Raw genomic sequence first — 18,943 nt, 5'->3', positions numbered from 1 at the left:
ACAGTTAAGATGTTTGGCAAATCATCAAGAGACGAGCCGACCACATGACAAAGCAATATGGGGTTAAGGGTCGTCTCCATAAAACTCTCTCGAACGCTGGCAGCTTTAAGCTATCAGTCCCAATCCATCAACAGCTGAGTGGCTTATGTGGACATCCAATATGGCGGGGTTTTCTCGAAAAATGAAATCCCGCAATGAATGGTGTCATTCGTGAAGTCATTTCGGTTCGTCAATCTGCTACGTAGAATTATTAGTAATCTTGTCGTTTTAGGAAATGAGGCTGTAGAAGAGGAAGAGGAGGGGAGGATTCCCTTATCAACGGGCGCAATGATTGGAAAGTGGAGTGTTGAGAAAGTGATTATCTTTTGTCCACAGGACGACAGCTCATCTATTCATCACAACTTTCTATCTATGGAATGATAGCTTGCGTTATATAAATAAAGAGAAAAAATAGGCCTGAGAAAGAATCAATTAGTTTTATATTGCATCGTTCACTATCATATAGAATCTCGATCACAATCAACTGCTTTGAATCTAGCACACTGCAGTTTTAGCTATATAAATAAATCTTATATCCATTTCCTAACCTAACTTATAAAAATAGTTTAGTTTTGCATTCCTTGAGGCATTGTTTGTTTTTTATTCCGAAGTATTTCAGTACAATATATATATTCGTACAAAGCTGCACAGTCTATAAACACATAGTCGTTTCTAATAAATTACATGGAAGGCAGCTAGTTAGGGCACCCACCGCTATTCTATCCGAATGGTGGGATTTGACTGTCACTCTTATAATTATAGCACAACCACAGCCTCCAAGGAAAGAGCGAGTTTTCTCGGCAGCGGGACGCGAATAGTGAATCCTCGGATATACAGTCCAGCTCGCCCAGCTTTTAGTAATAAGCATTTGTAACACACTTTATGTTTTGATACAATTTGAGATTCTGCTTTTACAAAATTGTTACTCTTAAGAAATATATTTTGCTTCCAAATCTGATAAAAACTTTGTGGCAACTTATAACATTCACTAATATAATTAGCAATTAAAAACCCCCAGTCTTCTAGCTTAAAATATTAATAATGCAAACTTGAATTAATCCTGGGGGCTTAAATAATTTTATTCCTGACACAGTTTTTCCTGACTCCTTTAAGACAGTATAATTTTCCCAGGTAAATATACTGTTAAGTTGTATTCATAAACGGATATCCCGTTTTGGCTATTGACTAAACATCATAAGGTACGTTATCGATTCTACAACGAACTTGGCTGTGTATTTAGTCGAGTTTGTTCATTCTTCGTCTTGAATCATGAAAAATTTTCTGGTGATCTTGATATGAAAATTTCTACGGTCATCTATACAATAAAACGAATTGCTAATATTCTCAAACCTAGCAAATAACAATGAACCAAAAAGTCTTCAACAAGGCCTTAATTACTGATATGCAAGTAACAACTCAGGAAAGCAAGACCCGTCTTGTGTGGAAAGTTACAACAAAAGAACAATTACCACTGTTTATTCAATGTTTTAGTCTGTTTGACACTTGAGTAAACATGCGAATAACGCACCGACTTTATTTATGTTTATTACGGAATGTGACGAACCTTAAGTGCCTTTCAAAATAATTACACCATGATTATCATAATTAAAGAATAATTCCCGAATCCCATATCGTAACGAGAAGCAATTTTATCAAATCAAAAGCTCGTGAAATTGGAGTTGCATTGTCTATTAAGTGTTTTGTAAATTATTTACTAAACATCTGTTTTATTCCAGATTTTTTGTACTTTACATTATATCTGTGAAATTCAGAAAATTTTAGTTGATTGTGTGTTTTACTGCATTAAGAATAATATATTAGGCTGCATTATATACAACGTTAATATTTAAATTGTGTAGTTCCGCGAGTGATAGTCGAGGCTTAGGAAACAATGAGTCTTTATCTTACATTTCTATTGTTTTACGTAGTTGACATGTTTTATGTATTGAAAGTTCTGTAATGGATGGTTTATTACACTTGTTGAACAACAGATATTACAAAGTAATTCTCGTGTCATTGTCAGAAGATTTGAAGTTGATCTGTGACATCTTCATATTTTTCTATATGGAGTAATTTTCTGTAAACAGTAGGCGCATGTTAACTTTTCCTCAAACATACACACAGAAAGAAAAAAATATGTACGTCATAAAGATAATGCAATCAAACACACGTTATCTGGCTGTAAAAATATTATTTTCACTTTTCACACCTATACAGTAGTGAAAATAATTCTGCAGAAGGTGAGGAAAAAAAGGTGTAAAAGGGAAACTGTACAGGTATGACACTCCTTTATCATGTGCAAATGAACTGCGTCAGAGCACGCACACGTATTGATGGTCTATACTATGAGTTATTGTCATCCAACCAATCAGAAAGTACAGACAGCCAAACTATGCATTTGTTCATGTGGGGTATCCGTGACCAGCCGAAACTTTGATTTCTATCCGCTTTTCATGCAGTATTTCACTCCTGGGAGCCATGACTGGATTTACACTACTACTACTGATCGTGTACACTCTTAGTCTTGTATATAGCTAGTTGTGAAACATGGAGTCTTACTTTCATTTGTTCATGTGGGGTATCCGTGACCAGCCGAAACTTTGATTTCTATCCGCTTTTCATGCAGTATTTCACTCCTGGGAGCCATGACTGGATTTACACTACTACTACTGAGAAAGTAAGACTCCATGTTTCACAACTAGCTATATACAAGACTAAGAGTGTACACGAAACTGGCACTGTTAATGATAGACGTGGTTTACATAGAAAACCGCAACTCTCCGATGTTAGGTTATTCACCAGATAGACAATAGTCACGGACTAACAACCTTGATATAAACACAAGTATGAGTGTTACCTCCAGAACAATAAGCTACATATTAGCATAAAGTGGATGCGCAGCTGCCCAAAATTCGTTGCTCAGAAAAGATGATCGAACCAAAATTATAAAATGGGCATCGGACCACAAACAGTGGAAGGAGCAAAGCTGGAGATATGTGTTATTTACAAAGGAATCTTGAGTTAAAACTGTTCGGCAACAATCAACGACAGTTTCTTTGATGGCAGAGTAAATAATAATGTTATTTCAGTCGATATACATCGCTAGTGAGAGATCAGTACAAAGTTTAGGTTGTATTTCAGCTAGTTGTACTGGTGGTCTACAGAAAATTGATGTTAATATGACTGCTGATAAATAAAGAAATAGTCCTAGCATTCCTTCAGGAACATCGCCAGAAATTCGTCTTCAAGCAAGACAATGGTCTCAAGCATTCAGTAAATGTGGAGAAACGATATCTTGATCGTAAAGTAACCGATGGAATATTTACAACCATAGCCAAAGTCTGATATGCACATTCTCGAAGTTGTAAGGGTCTGTGGAAACACTAAAGTCAAATGGGAGTAACATAAGACGGTTAGCATTCTCTATGATGTTCTGTACTGATAATAAATTCCCTATCTAAACTTTGTGTGCTCCTCCTGCATGTATATTTCTTGTGTTTCCATAATTAATTCCATTATTCAATATCATGAAATTGTCGTAAATCCTAAGGTCTAGCTGATTGTGATTTACTGTATCAGTTTCCACTCACATGTATAACATACATCTTCAGATTGAACTGATTTCAGCACTTAACTGCCATTGAAAACATGCAATAAACTTCTCCAATTGAATATATTAAAACGGGCAAAATCCAGGGTAAACTTTACCATATTTAAATATAATCCTCAAAATAAAAACACACAAGTAGGTACACATCCCAAGTAAATTATCAAGGTTTTATTTGTTTAGAATATTTGTGCAAAACTAAACAAGGTCTATCTGCATACAGATGTCACAAATTTCGAACTGATATACTAAAGGGGAAGGCAGGGAAAACACCCACCACCAACTCTTGAACTACTGTTGTCTGACCAAATAACGAGGTTTGACTGTCACTCTTATAGCACATCCATGGCTTCAAAGTGCAAAATGTGTTTTTGTGTTGTTATGTGAGCCCTCTGATTCAGAGTTCAAGTGATAAATATCAAATCACACATGTTATAATTTTCAAGGTATTATTAACGCCTTTAAATCATTACCCCCCCCCCCTCCTTCCAAAGGAGGGGTGTTTGAAATAGTCTTCCAAAATGCAAAACCTTTTTGAAAGGTTATTTGTGTAAGCAATCAAGTCATATATGTCATAAAATTTTGTGTATCAAACTTTAGTTTGGCCATTGAACATATAATACTTTTATGTATATGTTGTATTGTAACAGAGAGACAGCTGCACAATTCCAAAATGTACTCTGAAAACAACTGGAATTTTGTCAAAAGTCCAAAATTCTCAAACTTGTAATGCAAAGTGAAGAAGTTAACTGCATGTATTAGTCTTTAAAATACTCCAACACTTCGTGGTCTTTAAAATACTCCAGCACTTCATGGTCTTTAAAATACTCCAGCACTTCACTTCAGAAATGTTTTCACTTACTGCTCTTATAATTTGTAACCTATTATATGCAGGAAATTTGTCAAATATTTATAATTACTTAAAAATATTGTTCTGTAAAGGCACACTACAAGTCAGTCTATTTTAAAACATTTTATTTTCAATACATGAACATAGTTACAATCAATTAAAACTAGCTGTACAGGTGTTAAAACATTTGAAACGTTTTACAAACAGTGACAGTTTGGTGGCTTGCAACAATGTTAAACAACAATACCCCATAGCTATAATGGATTTCATTTTCTAGCCACTCACAAGCACAGTTAGATCTTAAGTGTGATGAGTTGACGTCTAAATCCAGTTATTCTAGCTAGTGAAAAATTCTTGTAACAAGAATTTTTTTAAGTTATTAACTGATTATCTTCTTCGATCAGAAGCCTCCTTAAGACCCTCCTCAATAATTTTTAAATCTTCCATGTTATCCTTTAGTACTGAGATGAGATGACTGATGCCATCTTGTTGATAACGTAAGTGCTAAAGAAAGAAAAGAAGATAAAACAAACTTTCAAACACTGGCTGTTTTACAACAAACACATAATGATCAAATAGTTGCTTTATAATGAGAATTATACATTTAAACTAAAGTTAGTAAGGAATTTCTCCTATAGATTGACTTTGTTGCTAGCCTATAATGTTAGCCATTAGAAGAACAAACATATACACTTTGTTCATGATACCTTTAAACCACAAACATATACACTTTGTTCACGATACCTTTAAACCACAAACATATACACTTTGTTCACGATACCTTTAAACCACAAACATACATACTTTGTTCACGATACCTTTAAACCACAAACATATACACTTTGTTCACGATACCTTTAAACCACAAACATATACACTTTGTTCACGATACCTTTAAACCACAAACATACATACTTTGTTCACGATACCTTTAAACCACAAACATACATACTTTGTTCACGATACCTTTAAACCACAAACATACATACTTTGTTCACGATACCTTTAAACCACAAACATACATACTTTGTTCACGATACCTTTAAACCACAAACATATACACTTTGTTCACGATACCTTTAAACCACAAACATATACACTTTGTTCACAATACCTTTAAACTACAAACATATACACTTTGTTCAGGATACCTTTAAACCACAAACATATACACCTTGTTCACGATACCTTTAAACCACAAACATATACACTTTGTTCACGATACCTTTAAACCACAAACATACATACTTTGTTCACAATACCTTTAAACCACAAACATATACACTTTGTTCACGATACCTTTAAACCACAAACATACATACTTTGTTCACAATACCTTTAAACCACAAACATATACACTTTGTTCACAATACCTTTAAACCACAAACATATACACTTTGTTCAGGATACCTTTAAACCACAAACATATACACTTTGTTCACGATACCTTTAAACCACAAACATATACACTTTGTTCAGGATACCTTTAAACCACAAACATATACACTTTGTTCAGGATACCTTTAAACTACAAACATATACACTTTGTTCACAATACCTTTAAACTACAAACATACATACTTTGTTCATGATAAAAAAAAACATCTTTCATATGTCAAACTGCTCATTAAAACAATTTCACAGTAAAAAGGATGAGAAAAACTGGTGCAGGTAAAATATCAAATATTGTAACACAAGTTAGTGTTCATCAACAAGGCTAAAGCTACACACTGGGTTTCCAAATTAACAAGAATAACACAGGTTAATATTCATCCATAATGATAATGGTATACTCTCGGTTTCCAAACTAACAAGAATAACACAGGTTAATGTCCTTCACCAGGGATAATGGTATACTCTCGGTTTCCAAACTAACAAGAATAACACAGGTTAATGTCCTTCAACAGGGATAATGGCATACTCTCGGTTTTCAAACTAACTGAAAAGTGTTGGTTACTATATACAAACTGCCTTATCACCAAAATAATTTTTTCCAACTGGAATACTGTCATGGCCAACAGGTACAAGATTATAAAATCCAGAAGCCAACATATGTATAAGATTAATAAATGGTAAAAAAACAACCATATTCATTTTGAATTTAGCCACTATTTACATAACCTTTAAAGGAAATTTATAGTAAGGATTTCTATGCATCTGATTAAGAAAATAAGGTCTACCTCATTGATTGTTCTATAAATACCTGTTTGATCTCTTCTTGTAAGGTTAGATCTAAAGTATAATGACTTGTTTCTCTGTAGGCAGATACTTGGTGATTTTGCATACGGAGCTGTGAAATCAGTTCGTTTAATCTTCCCTGAAATAGAAAAGTAGTTATTATTTCTACTAGATTACTGGGAATCCCATTCTCCTAGATTTCAACAAGGAAATCGGGATTTTTTTTTTCCTTCAAAATTTACTTTCAGAAGGAAATGTTCAAAAAATGAAACTTAACAACAATATCAACCAACAACAAAATTTCAACTGATTATGATGCTAAACTTTATTGGATCCAGTAATGTGTGGCAAAGTGTACAGTAAATATGTATCTAAGTGTTTTCAAAGTACTAACATTCACATTAAGAATGTTACTTAAAAACTGAGGTGTGAAAGAACATTACAACACATATTTAACCCACATTAAGAATGTTACTTAAAAACTGAGGTGTGAAAGAACATTACAACACATATTTAACCCACATTATTAAAGAATAAATCCTTTTTCTTAACCACATACTATCACAATTTTAAAATCAATTTAGAAAAATATAACATACAATTGAAGGTGTTAAAGGCTTTGATGAGAAGGTTTGCCCAAAGAAACAAATATAATAATCAGAAAAGGTATAAAAGTTATATATTAAATGGTTAGCAAGTATAATAATAAAAAAAGGTATAAATATTACATGTTAAATGGTTAGAATGAAGGAATATCAATATATTTCTAAAAACGTTACTTTAAACAATGAGATACACTAAAACAAATCAAACGACATCTCACCTTTTATTTAAGCCTCATAATAGTATTGATATGATAAAGAGATTAAATAACTTTGTCTTGTACCTTAAACTGTGTAGGAGCATTAAGTTCAGCCTGCAATGCTTCAAGTTGAACACGTAACTGCTCTTCATCTGCCTGAATAGCAAACCCTAACTTTCTGCTAATCTCTTGACAAACTATGACCTGAAACATACACAATATAAAATTTGTGTGATGAACTGCAAATCATAAAACTGTCCAGTATCAGTGTTACTCCTAGGATTTCTCTCAAGTGGGCCAAATCCCCAACTGAATTACTGTTTTAAATTTAAAATTATTTATTTGCATACTTACTAAATTTATTATTATTATTCATTTTTTTCTATTATTGTATCCAAAAATACTATAAAGGAATTGACGACTACCTATTCACCTTCTCCAGACAAGAGAGGTGACTCAATGATATCTCTTGATTTATTTTCCTTCTTACAATGGAAATACTTAACCAAATAGCAACTAAAAAAAAATACAAAAATATTCAAATAATATATAGTCTGGCTTAAAAATCTATATAATTTAATTTAATATTTCTATTATTTTTTTATGCTGTACTCACAAAACTTTTCATATTTTTTTCACATTGAACTTATTTCTTTTGATACTTTATTTTGACAAATACAATAGTTGCTATTTCTGTCTGTAAATTGTAAAAAAACACGCTATAAACTGACTTTTCAAAATTGAAACAGGTCAGACAATGTAACAATACATTTGCTAACAATATTAATGGTCAAAATAAGTTGATGTTCAATAAATTATAAGTTCTTTTATTTATTATGAGTTGTTTGAATACAATAAATTGAACAATATTCAATAAAAATTTTAACCAAATTTGAGTCATCTGAAAATGTTGCTGTCGCCTACCATATTCTATAAACCAAACTAGGCTTAACTGATGTCTTGTCAGACAAGAAAATTTCTATAGCTTTAAAAAAAAAGTAGTTTAACACAAAAACATTTCAGGAAGGAAAAGAATATCTAAAGAAACTACAAAGGAATGTCCCAGATCTGTGGTTTGTTCCTAAATCGTCTAAATGTCTCATTAGGTTCCACTGTTCTCTGCAGAAGTTAGATCTTGTTACTTTCCAAAGAGAGCAAAAATTACTCTAATTCATCATATATAATTTATCATCTAATATATCACAGCATTCAAAGTTTCCTGTAGCTAATATTCAGAGCTGTTTGTTTGTAATTAAGCACAAAGCTAAACAATGGGCTATGTGTGCTCTGCCCATCATGAGTATCAAAACTCGGTTTCTAGCGGTGTACTTCCACAAACATATCGCTGTGCTACTTGGGGGCTTTCAGAGCTTCATTAGTAGTTATTCACATCATGTGCTGTGACATGAGGTCATAAAAGGGAGGGAGCTTATAACATCAGAGAAAGAAAAGATAAACCATGCGAGTAATAAAACTTTGACAATTACGTTATCATAGAATGATAGTTTCTAAGTGAACATGAACATATACTACGGAATGGTCAGGAAAGTTCTAAAAAAATGAACAAGGTTGTTGTTTACAGACAAAACTCCTCAGCACTGTGCAATGTAAGTTTGATATGTTTTCCATTTCATTCTTACAAATAACACTGAATAAATCTTACAATATGCCCAATTATCGATCACAAAATCATTTTGGGTAAAAATTGTTCAAACAGTTAAAATTACCATTTTTACTTAACTTCTGAAAGTTTATATGCAAGCATGCACTCGACATCTGAAAGGTGCTCACTGCTCCGAATAGGGTTAATATAAAGTATCCAGTTAAAATATTTAATGGATCTTATAATCTTGTATTGAATGTTTCCAAGAAAATGTTACAGTAAGCTATATCCAATAATACAACAATAAGTTTGTTTGGGACACCATAATTCAGGAGATTAGCTTACCTTCAGAATTCGATGTCCAAGTTCCAGCTGCTTTCTTTTATGATCAGCTATTTTTGCTAAAGTAGTGGAGTGCCTTTGCTGAAGTTTAGAAATGTCTTCTGCTATTATCTTAAAAAAAAAAAGAGAGAAAAGAGAGCATGCTAATTCTAGTTTCTACTCAATAGACAACAAATCCAATAGATACTACTAACACAGAAATATTCTTCCTCTTTAAATGTTATTTTGATCCTGGATTTGCATGAACATGCCAGTTGCATCTACGAGACTAAAACTTGTAATCCTGTTAATAGAGCTAGAAAAATATAAAGTTCAGAAAAAGCTCATGATTTCAACTTTTCTAATGCATGTGTTAATTAGAAATGATTACAAATATAAATTACTGAATTAGAAAACAATGTTTGAAAAGGAATTCTGGTTTCCTTTTGTTTTATGCCAAATCATTTAATTATCTAAGAGACTTCCATGACAGTTAAACTGAGAATAGCTGTGTCCAACTTGTCATTATTCATCTTTGTTTTTTTAGTAAAAATGAATCACAGCTAGATATAACAAGAAATCATCTAATAAACTGTTCCATAAAGAGGGTAAATACGAAGTTATATTACAAAAACTTGTAATGTTTTGTATTGAAACTTAGTTTGTATGTTATAGTCTGCCTGTTAGAAGCGATAAAAGACAGTGTCTAGCAAGTAGTTAAAAGCTTAAACTCTCTTCCCATTCATGAATTGTTTGCTAAGATACATACATCTAGTCTCTCCTGGTGTTGTTTTGTTTCTTGTTCTTGAGCTTTGATGCGTCGATGGAGTTCAGTGAAACCTATCATGGGAACTGGAATCAAGTGATCTGGGTCAGGATTGTCCATTTTAGCTTGCTGCCACAACAAAGGATCAATACCTAAAACAAAAATCCAACATGAGAGAACTTTATTGTGTATCAAGATTTAAACTGTACAAAGAACAAATAAAGTTATCTTAGGTCATGGTCTAGGATGTTCAACTCTTAGCCTAACATAATCTAAACCGTGCAACTTCAGAAATCATTTGCTGAATATAAATTATAATTTATAAAATTTGTGGTAAAAACCTTTACACTCCTGGTATGTGCACAGAGCAGAGATCATAATATTTAATAATCCTGAAAGTTTTGTCATTAACTACAACTCTTCATAATTACACTTAAGCTAAATGTTTCATTAAGTGTTTAAAACATAAAGGACCTTGCATTCAAATGGTAGGCATAAAAACAGAAACAAAACTTAGCTTTTATTATCGCAAAGTCCCATTATAAAGAGAAAATAATATGGGTGTATGTGTGTATATATATATATGGACTTGATTTTGTACCAGAAGATTTGACAAGATCCATATAGCACATTAACATAAAACTAACAGAACTCAAGATGCAACATCATCCACCACAAAAACACCAGTTGTTTAACATTAGATACACTTCTATAGTTTAACATAAAATAAAAAAAGTCTGTAGTTTTACACTAAAATTTAGCTACATTTAAAATACTTTCATAAACCAATTACATTTTTTCCTCACTGTAAGGTTTATCAAGGACACAAAGAGGAATTTAAATGTTGGTTTTAATAGCATTGCATGTGGTAATTAAGTATATATATAATACAAATATACTAAGATAAGCTAATCTTCTGGTCTAAAACCAATATATACTTTCCTACAAATGACTTTTACCTGCAGGAGGATTGTCAAGATATTCTTTTAACTGATCTTTGGTAGGAGCTGACCGGGGAACACAGGACAAGATTCCCATGGAGTTTAGGTGGGTCTTAATATGGTTCTGTTCCAAGAAGGCCTGGAGTTCATGGGTGGGCACTCGACGAGATAAGCCAGTGGGAGCACGCTCTATCAGATAGATAATCACCTCTGTCCTAGAATATGTTAATGCAGAAACTTGACGTGAGAGAGTAATTACAGATAACAATATGAAATGTTATGAATGCTCTATCAGATAGATAATCACCTCTGTCCTAGAATATGTTAATGCAGAAACTCGAGGTGAGAGAGTAATTACAGATAACTATATGAAATGTTATGAACGCTCTATCAGATAGATAATCACCTCTGTCCTAGAATATGTTAATGCAGAAACTCGAGGTGAGAGAGTAATTACAGATAACTATATGAAATGTTATGAACAAAAAGTTCATATCAACTGTAATCCTTTCTCTGATGAGACAAATTTATTTTCTGTTATATGAATTAACTCAAAGTGTAATTCTTATCTACAAAATGCTGTTCAGTTTCCAAATTCCTAGCACTACTAAGTTGTACTTAGTATTAGGAAAACCTGCAAAGTGCTAATACTGTAGATAATAAAATGTTCAATTAGCAAAACAAAAACTAATCTATGAAATGTGTATTGAAATAACCTCTTAGAAAAGAAATTGAAGATGACAGAATAACTGTTCTAAGTACATAGTTTATTATCATTATCAAATTACCCCAAGTTTATCCGGTGAGAAAAACAAATTGTGAAATGTTTAGAATTAAAATCAACCTCACATCATAAAAGAATAAATAAAAAAAGAATAGTACAATTATTAAGTCACTGTCAGAAGAAAAATTAAATAAATGCATTTTGAATTTTACAAAACTATTTTTATGCAAAAAAAATATCAGAAAGTATCTTATTCAAGTCCTATTCATTTACAACACATCAGAAAATTATAGTTAATACTATAAAAAAAAGTTAGTTTTGTACACTAGATTTATAGCAATTGTGTACTCAAAGAGCATATGACCAATAAAAAAAAATTATCTAACAAAGTCCAGAACCAAAAACCATTTTAATTAAAATGGAAAAGTCTGAGAGAAACGGTATGAGAGGAAAATGCTAAATATGACAAATAATGAGATAATATTGCTATGTAATGAGTTAAGAAAAAATGTAAATGGATTATCATCACTGTAAACAATACTTAAAACCACCAACTTTGTTATTAGAATGGACTTACAGTATAATGACAGTTGACTGTGACAAATATAGATCATGTCAATGATCATGAAATGTTGCCACAGCCAGGCTGCTTCTATCGCCAAATTAACTTGATGGGTTGTTTTTTTTCTATGGTTGATTTATATTGAAGTAAAGAATATATATAATAAACACACACACACATGGGATATAAACCTTCTCCACTCTTATTTTAATGTACCCACATAGAATGTTTTCAAAACAATATTTATGTTCATCTATAAAATTTCCTATAAACGCAAGTTTTTTTTTTTTTATGTGTATTTTTTCAATCTACAGTAATAACAACAACAACAAAAAAACTAACCTGACATCTGGTAAAGCTCGCACACCCTCCACACAAACAGATAATGTCGGTTTACTTCCCAGTAGCCTATGGAGGGAATCAACTAGATGTTGCTGTTGGCTATGAACTTCTGTGTCTTTTTTGTTTATAATCAAGCTGACATGCCCTTCTTCAGGCTTGTTTGTGGGAAGGCAACTGTACCTATAGCCTATTCAATCAGGAGAATTGAAATATACAAGTAATGAATGACACCAAACACACCCACATAAACTTTACTGAAAATTTAATTAGCTTTATAAACTTGATAAGATTATCTAAAGATGGAGTCTGATTTTACCAGATATGAACAGAAGAATTCAATTAAAAAAAAACTTTTTTAAACACTTATGCTATTGAGACATACAGATTTAAGTCATAGAAGTAAAATGCTATGTAAGCAGGCTTATTTCACACTTGAAGAATTCTAATTTATATTAAATCAAGTACATGTACTCCACACTAGCTTATGCAGAAGTTAATTTTGCAGTATTTTTCAACAACATTGAATTTCTATTACTGTTTAAGAAAAGTTCTTTAATAATGTCTGGTGTTTGAAGAAATAAATTTTTATTTAACTGATCAATTATTTTAAGATTAATCATTCTGTTGGTTAACTATATGGGTAACTTTCTTACTGTTTTTATTATTAATATTCAGATTTTCAAACCTAAAAATCTATTTGCATTCAAAATGAACTATAAATATGTTTTATATTTCATCATCAGTATATCAATATACAGACCTACACAGTATTCAGGGTACCTGAACTTTAATTACAGTTCTTAATTACATTCCCCAATCAGTCTTATATGTAAGTTACTATATATTTCATGGATAAGTTTATGAGAAATGCCTCAGTATAAGTGGATTTTGATGAAATTCTGACCAGCTACAGTTTTCTTTCTCTACAGTATTTGTTAAAGTTAAAACAACCACACAATATGGTGTCATAAAACCAGCTCACTCTGCCTCACTGTTTGTTGCTTTCAATATGCACCAGTAACTACACAATTACGACTGTCCTACTTCAGTGACAAAAGCTGTTCCATACAACTTGAGAATCTTTAGTACCCTACTTACAAAGGCATGAATAGTTACTTTTACGAGAAAGAAAGTCATTAAAATGGGTAATTCTGCCATAAAAAATTTAATGTATAATACATGTGATATATTTGAATTGAAAGCCTAGTTAAGAATACAATAAGCTATTTGGAAAAGCACTTGTCTGCATAAAGAATAAATTACTAAGTAAATGTGATACAGCACAGTAGCATGTAACTCTAAACTGCATCATCACGATTATGGTTAAAACAATGAACACGGTACAGATTCTAAAAACATGATTCTCAAAACGAAGCAAGATTACAACAAACTTTAGTATAACACTCACAACAGCAGCTTTGACATCACTTTCCAATATATATTTATAGGAACAAAATTTTATAGTTAAGTAATACATTCCTTGAAAACCCAATTTCTTTTTTTTACATACATTCAAGTATAATCCTCATATATACTTATATCTAATGCAAGCAGTATAATGATTTAGGATGAAATAATTCTGTCCCCCCCCCCCCCATCAAATACACTTAAATTCAAAAATCAAAGTTTATAAAACAAATACTTGATAATTTAAATCTCACAGCAAGTTCACAAGTGAAATGTCCAAAACCTTACAAGTCTTCAATGACAGGATATTTTTAACTTTCTGATATTATGTTAATGGCTTTAATGACAAGTTAAATTTCCAGCATTACATTAAATATCCTAAGTGACAAATATTTGCAATGATGTGTTAACTTTATAAAATTAAGCTCTTGCAACTTCCGATAACTTACTAGAACCTGCTAGGTAATTTTATATAAAAGTCAAATCTCTAACATACGGCTAGTACATATACTTAAGGAGTTTACGTTGTTGAGGACTCGTGTGAAAGATTTTGACAGACTATACTGGCTTGTTTTAAACTTGTTCAAGGACAACATTTCAATTTTTGATAGCTTCAACCATTAAGAATAAAACATATTCTCCAATTAAACTCTAATACATGGATGAAATATTTTAATCACCTGTACAACAACAAATAATGTGATAATGATAATAATGTACAAGGTTAAATTTTCTCAAACACTACCACATACTAAATCATTTAATTGATGGAGTATGTGAAATTACCTTAAACCTACAAAATGGATTTTCCGGAGTAAAATCTACTGGAAGAGCATTGGAAGAAAAATATCCTTTTCCTGTTCCCCAGAAGGCCTGAAGTTGGTTCCATTTAGCTAGGATAGTATCTCGTTCATCTCCATATACCATCAGCAGTAAAAGTGCTGAAGCTATGTTTGTGACAGTTGCTGGACCTGAAAATTGTTTTTTCAATGTATGTTTGGTTTTGAACTACAGGTGTTTCATTCTTCCAGTATTTAACATGAAATGACACAACTTGAAGAAATAGGAAAGATATCTCTTAAATTAGTAATGTAAATATATCAGAGGATATGTTAGAGGATTCTACTGTTATAAAGCTAATTAACTGTTATTTAACATTCCATGGTTTCAATTATGTAAGCAGCATAAATCATTAACAATATCATTACACAGAGATGGTCTTTTAATCTCCTTTTAAAGATTAATTTTCTAAAGCAATAATAATAATTTTACTAAATATTAGTTAACTGGTAGTTTGGATGAGTTATAACACCAACATTTGTTCCTAGTTTTAAGTTTACCTCAAATGTGAGACTTGCAACTAGAAGTTAGACATGATACATGGTGTATCAAATTGGTGTAATGATACACACAGTGCATCTCTCACTTGACTGTTTTCACTCTGTAACTTGAAATTTCATTTTACTTCACTATACACACACATACACACATATATATCTTTGAGCAATGAAGTTGCTCACATGCATGTATTAAATAAATGGCCCTACCTGCATTGGAACTTCCAAACAGACCAGTTCCAGAGCCAAAAGCTGTTCCTGTTGACCCTAAACCACCAAAAACTGATGATGTTCCGGTGGAGCCTAAATTACCAAACATGCCACCAGAAGCTCCAGTTGTTGTACCTAATCCACCAAATGTGGGAACAGCAGATGTACCAGTAGAACCTAATCCACCAAACAGACCAGATGATGTTCCAGTAGATCCAAGGCTACCAAAAGATAATCCAGATCCTGTGGTAGTTGTACCTGTACCAAGACCTCCAAAAGAAAATCCACTGCTAGGTGCATTTGTTGCTCCTAATGCTCCAAAGTTCAATCCTGTTACTCCTGGTGCAGTGGAAGTTGTAGATCCTAACCCTCCAAACGAAAATCCTAAAAAAGTGAGTTTTGTTTTTTGTCACCAAGTATTAGAAAAACAAAATATGCTCACCTGTTCTTATTGTTGTTAGTATTTGCCTATGTACATATTGAAAAAATCATACTTTTCACACACACACATCTTACTCATCCTAGTGGGAGCACGTTTCTGTAAAGCAGATATTCCACTTATTTGATTCTACTAATACAAGATATACTCAAAGAGAAGAGGATGCACTCTAAGTACAAGTTATGATGCAGCACCCATGATATTACCAAAATACAATAGACTGCTTTAAACTTGTAATTGAGTGTCATAAGGATTCTGGTTATGGCAGCTAAAATAAAGAAAGGGTACAAGGGTTTTCAATATGTTAACAAAGCAAGATCCTACAATTCCACAAAAGGGATAGCATCCCTCATGGTTTTAAAATCAAATGCTTTTTCTTGTTTTAAAACTCCTAATTGCATCTAAAAATGCTCCACTGGTTATTATGGCCTCTGAAATTGACAACAGCCACAATAATGTCACATGAGGAGTCAAATTCATCAACACTCAAATTATTTTCCAGTAAAGCAGAACAACTGGTTGCAATGTACTGTGGTCTGGAGAGATAACTTGCTTGTACTGTTTTATATGTTCTACGTCCTTTGTTTCTAATAAGCTTGATTGAGTAATATATTTTTCTACTGTGAAAGATTATTTCTGGGAATTGCACAATGAAACTGTAACTGCTTCCATCCTTTCAGCTGATTGTGCCACAAACTAAAGGAGCAGGAGAAATTCTGTACCCAAAATAGTTATTCGTCGAAAACATCAGTTCTACAGCAGTTGCTTGCAGAACCTAACTGTTGGCTTGAAGGTCTTTGAGATGCCTGATGGATAAAGACCAAGAAGTCACACAATGTTTAATTTGAAGGAATGATAACAAGAATGGTACTATCTTTGGTCTAATTCTTCTCTTGAAGTCTTTCCTTTACAACCATTTGTAATGTAAGGCAAGAATTTAATAAATATTTGATCAAATGATCAACATGTGTCACATGTTCAACTGAATAGTTTTGGTATTTAGCTTTAGCTCTATTATAATTCTGATGGCAAATAACAAAAAGTTTTGTTTTCCACACCCACATAGCATTACTTTAAGTCAGGGACACATGTCAGTAGAAAACTCCCATTTCACTATATAAAAGAATGGGCATTAAAATACTAAAAAAAATGTGTAGTATCTTTATCATGTTAATTTATAGACATGCAAGTTTTTTACGAAAAATTCTATTTGTGATAGAAACATCTTGTCTGCTTTAATGATATTTTATATAGCTATTATAATTGTCAAATTAATGCATCTAATGCATTACAAAGTGAATTTTAGCTTGTCATTATAACCCATGCATTACCCCTAGAGAAAGGTCTACCTTCCAAAAGCACTCTTGTTATCAGTTTTTCAAATTATGAATCACAACAACATTTATGAATAATGCTATATGTTTATGTAAATATATTCAATTATTGCATTTAAATTTTGGTTATTTAAATAACTGCAAAAACATATTCATTTAAGTGACTTCTTATCACACTGTCACATGAGTTATCCTCTCTTTCTCCAAAGTGTTAAAACAGAGTTGAACATTGAAACACTTCACAACTGCATGCAAAACAATTACAAATCAGATTGGTTTCTAAACAAGTACTACAGAATATCTTATCATCTAAAAAACTTAGCTGTGAAAATTCTGTTACCTTTCTTTTCTGTAGTCTGTGTCATAAAATATAATCAACAGAACTCAGCTGTACAGATGGTATATGTGATGTTAGAACAGTAAGATCAGAGAAAACTTGAACAGTGGTCAAATAATGAGATTTCAATAAGACAGCCTGGCAACCCAAGTGCTAAATGTACATGTACTACAGCTCTACCCTAACAGTGGCATGCATATCACAGACAATGCCAGAATACTAAAACTCGGTAATGGTTGAAAACATATATGTAACAGTAAATGCTGACTGTACAAAATTCTTTTGTCTACAATTGAAATTGGATTATTGAATATTTCTGCCACAATAATGGTATTAACAAAATAAAAAACAAGACTCTTTCTCAGGAAATGAGCCTAATAGCAAGGAAAGAAGGTGTACTTCACTTAAAAGTTGGATATGTAAAGCTACTTGGGATGAATCCAAACTCTATAGTAGCTGCAGTTTTTATACAAGACAATATTATCAAGTTAGCTTTCAGAATACTAAATCTAATAATAAAATGTTGTATATGTTGTTAGATTCACTAAAAAAACAAGATATGTATTTTATTAAATTACGATATGGTATACATTATTTCCTGTGAAAAACTATTTATCATAATGCTAGTCACAGAGTATACCTGGTTCAGAAGTGATGCAGTCTCCCTCTTGTGTTCCTCTCCTAACAGGGATCACACTTCATGGGTGTTCTTCAGGCACTTTCGAAGGATACTTCTTTCTATCCCTCACACTGGTCCCTCCACCTGTTCAATGTGGGATTCTAGCCATACATGTGAGAAGAGGTAAAGTATTGAATCAGAGGTTATTATTTTCCTGTACTGAAAATGAAAATATGTTTCCGATAAGCACTTATCTCCTCCCTGCTACAACTGGTACTTTCTGTCTAATCTCAAAGTGATAGTTTGGTAGAATCAAATAGAGGGAAACACATGCATCAGGAGGGTGTGTGGCATGATGATTTACATGCAAGACTCAGTGAACCACGTTGATCATGGGGTACGTGAGAGTTCAAGGCATGTGGCATGCGAAAAAAAATATTGTATAGAGAGCAGCACTGAACATGAATGTGAATATATGTGAATGGAGGTATGTACCTATCGGAAGTATATATTCAGTACTTTAGT

The 18,943-nt window shown here is 32.3% G+C and overlaps 1 protein-coding gene across 1 annotated transcript; it reads right to left on the bottom strand.

The window, feature by feature from the left end:
- Positions 1-4,604: 4,604 nt before the first annotated feature.
- Positions 4,605-16,092, bottom strand: LOC106467900 (nuclear pore complex protein Nup54-like). The gene is made up of 9 exons (XM_013928287.2): positions 15,690-16,092; positions 14,921-15,113; positions 12,736-12,915; positions 11,126-11,322; positions 10,170-10,318; positions 9,425-9,532; positions 7,561-7,680; positions 6,700-6,813; positions 4,605-5,000 (listed from the first exon to the last, which is right to left on the bottom strand). The coding sequence occupies exons 1-9, from the start codon at positions 15,796-15,798 to the stop codon at positions 4,884-4,886; spliced, it is 1,287 nt and encodes a 428-aa protein (XP_013783741.1). The 5' UTR covers positions 15,799-16,092; the 3' UTR covers positions 4,605-4,883.
- Between the last annotated feature and the right edge of the window lie 2,851 nt (positions 16,093-18,943).

The sequence above is a fragment of the Limulus polyphemus genome, unplaced genomic scaffold (genome assembly GCF_000517525.1).
Source record: "Limulus polyphemus unplaced genomic scaffold, Limulus_polyphemus-2.1.2 Scaffold2786, whole genome shotgun sequence".
Classification (NCBI taxonomy): Eukaryota; Metazoa; Arthropoda; class Merostomata; order Xiphosura; family Limulidae; genus Limulus; species Limulus polyphemus.
The sequence above is the reverse complement of the archived record's forward strand: the minus strand, read 5'-3'. Positions and strand labels throughout refer to the sequence as shown.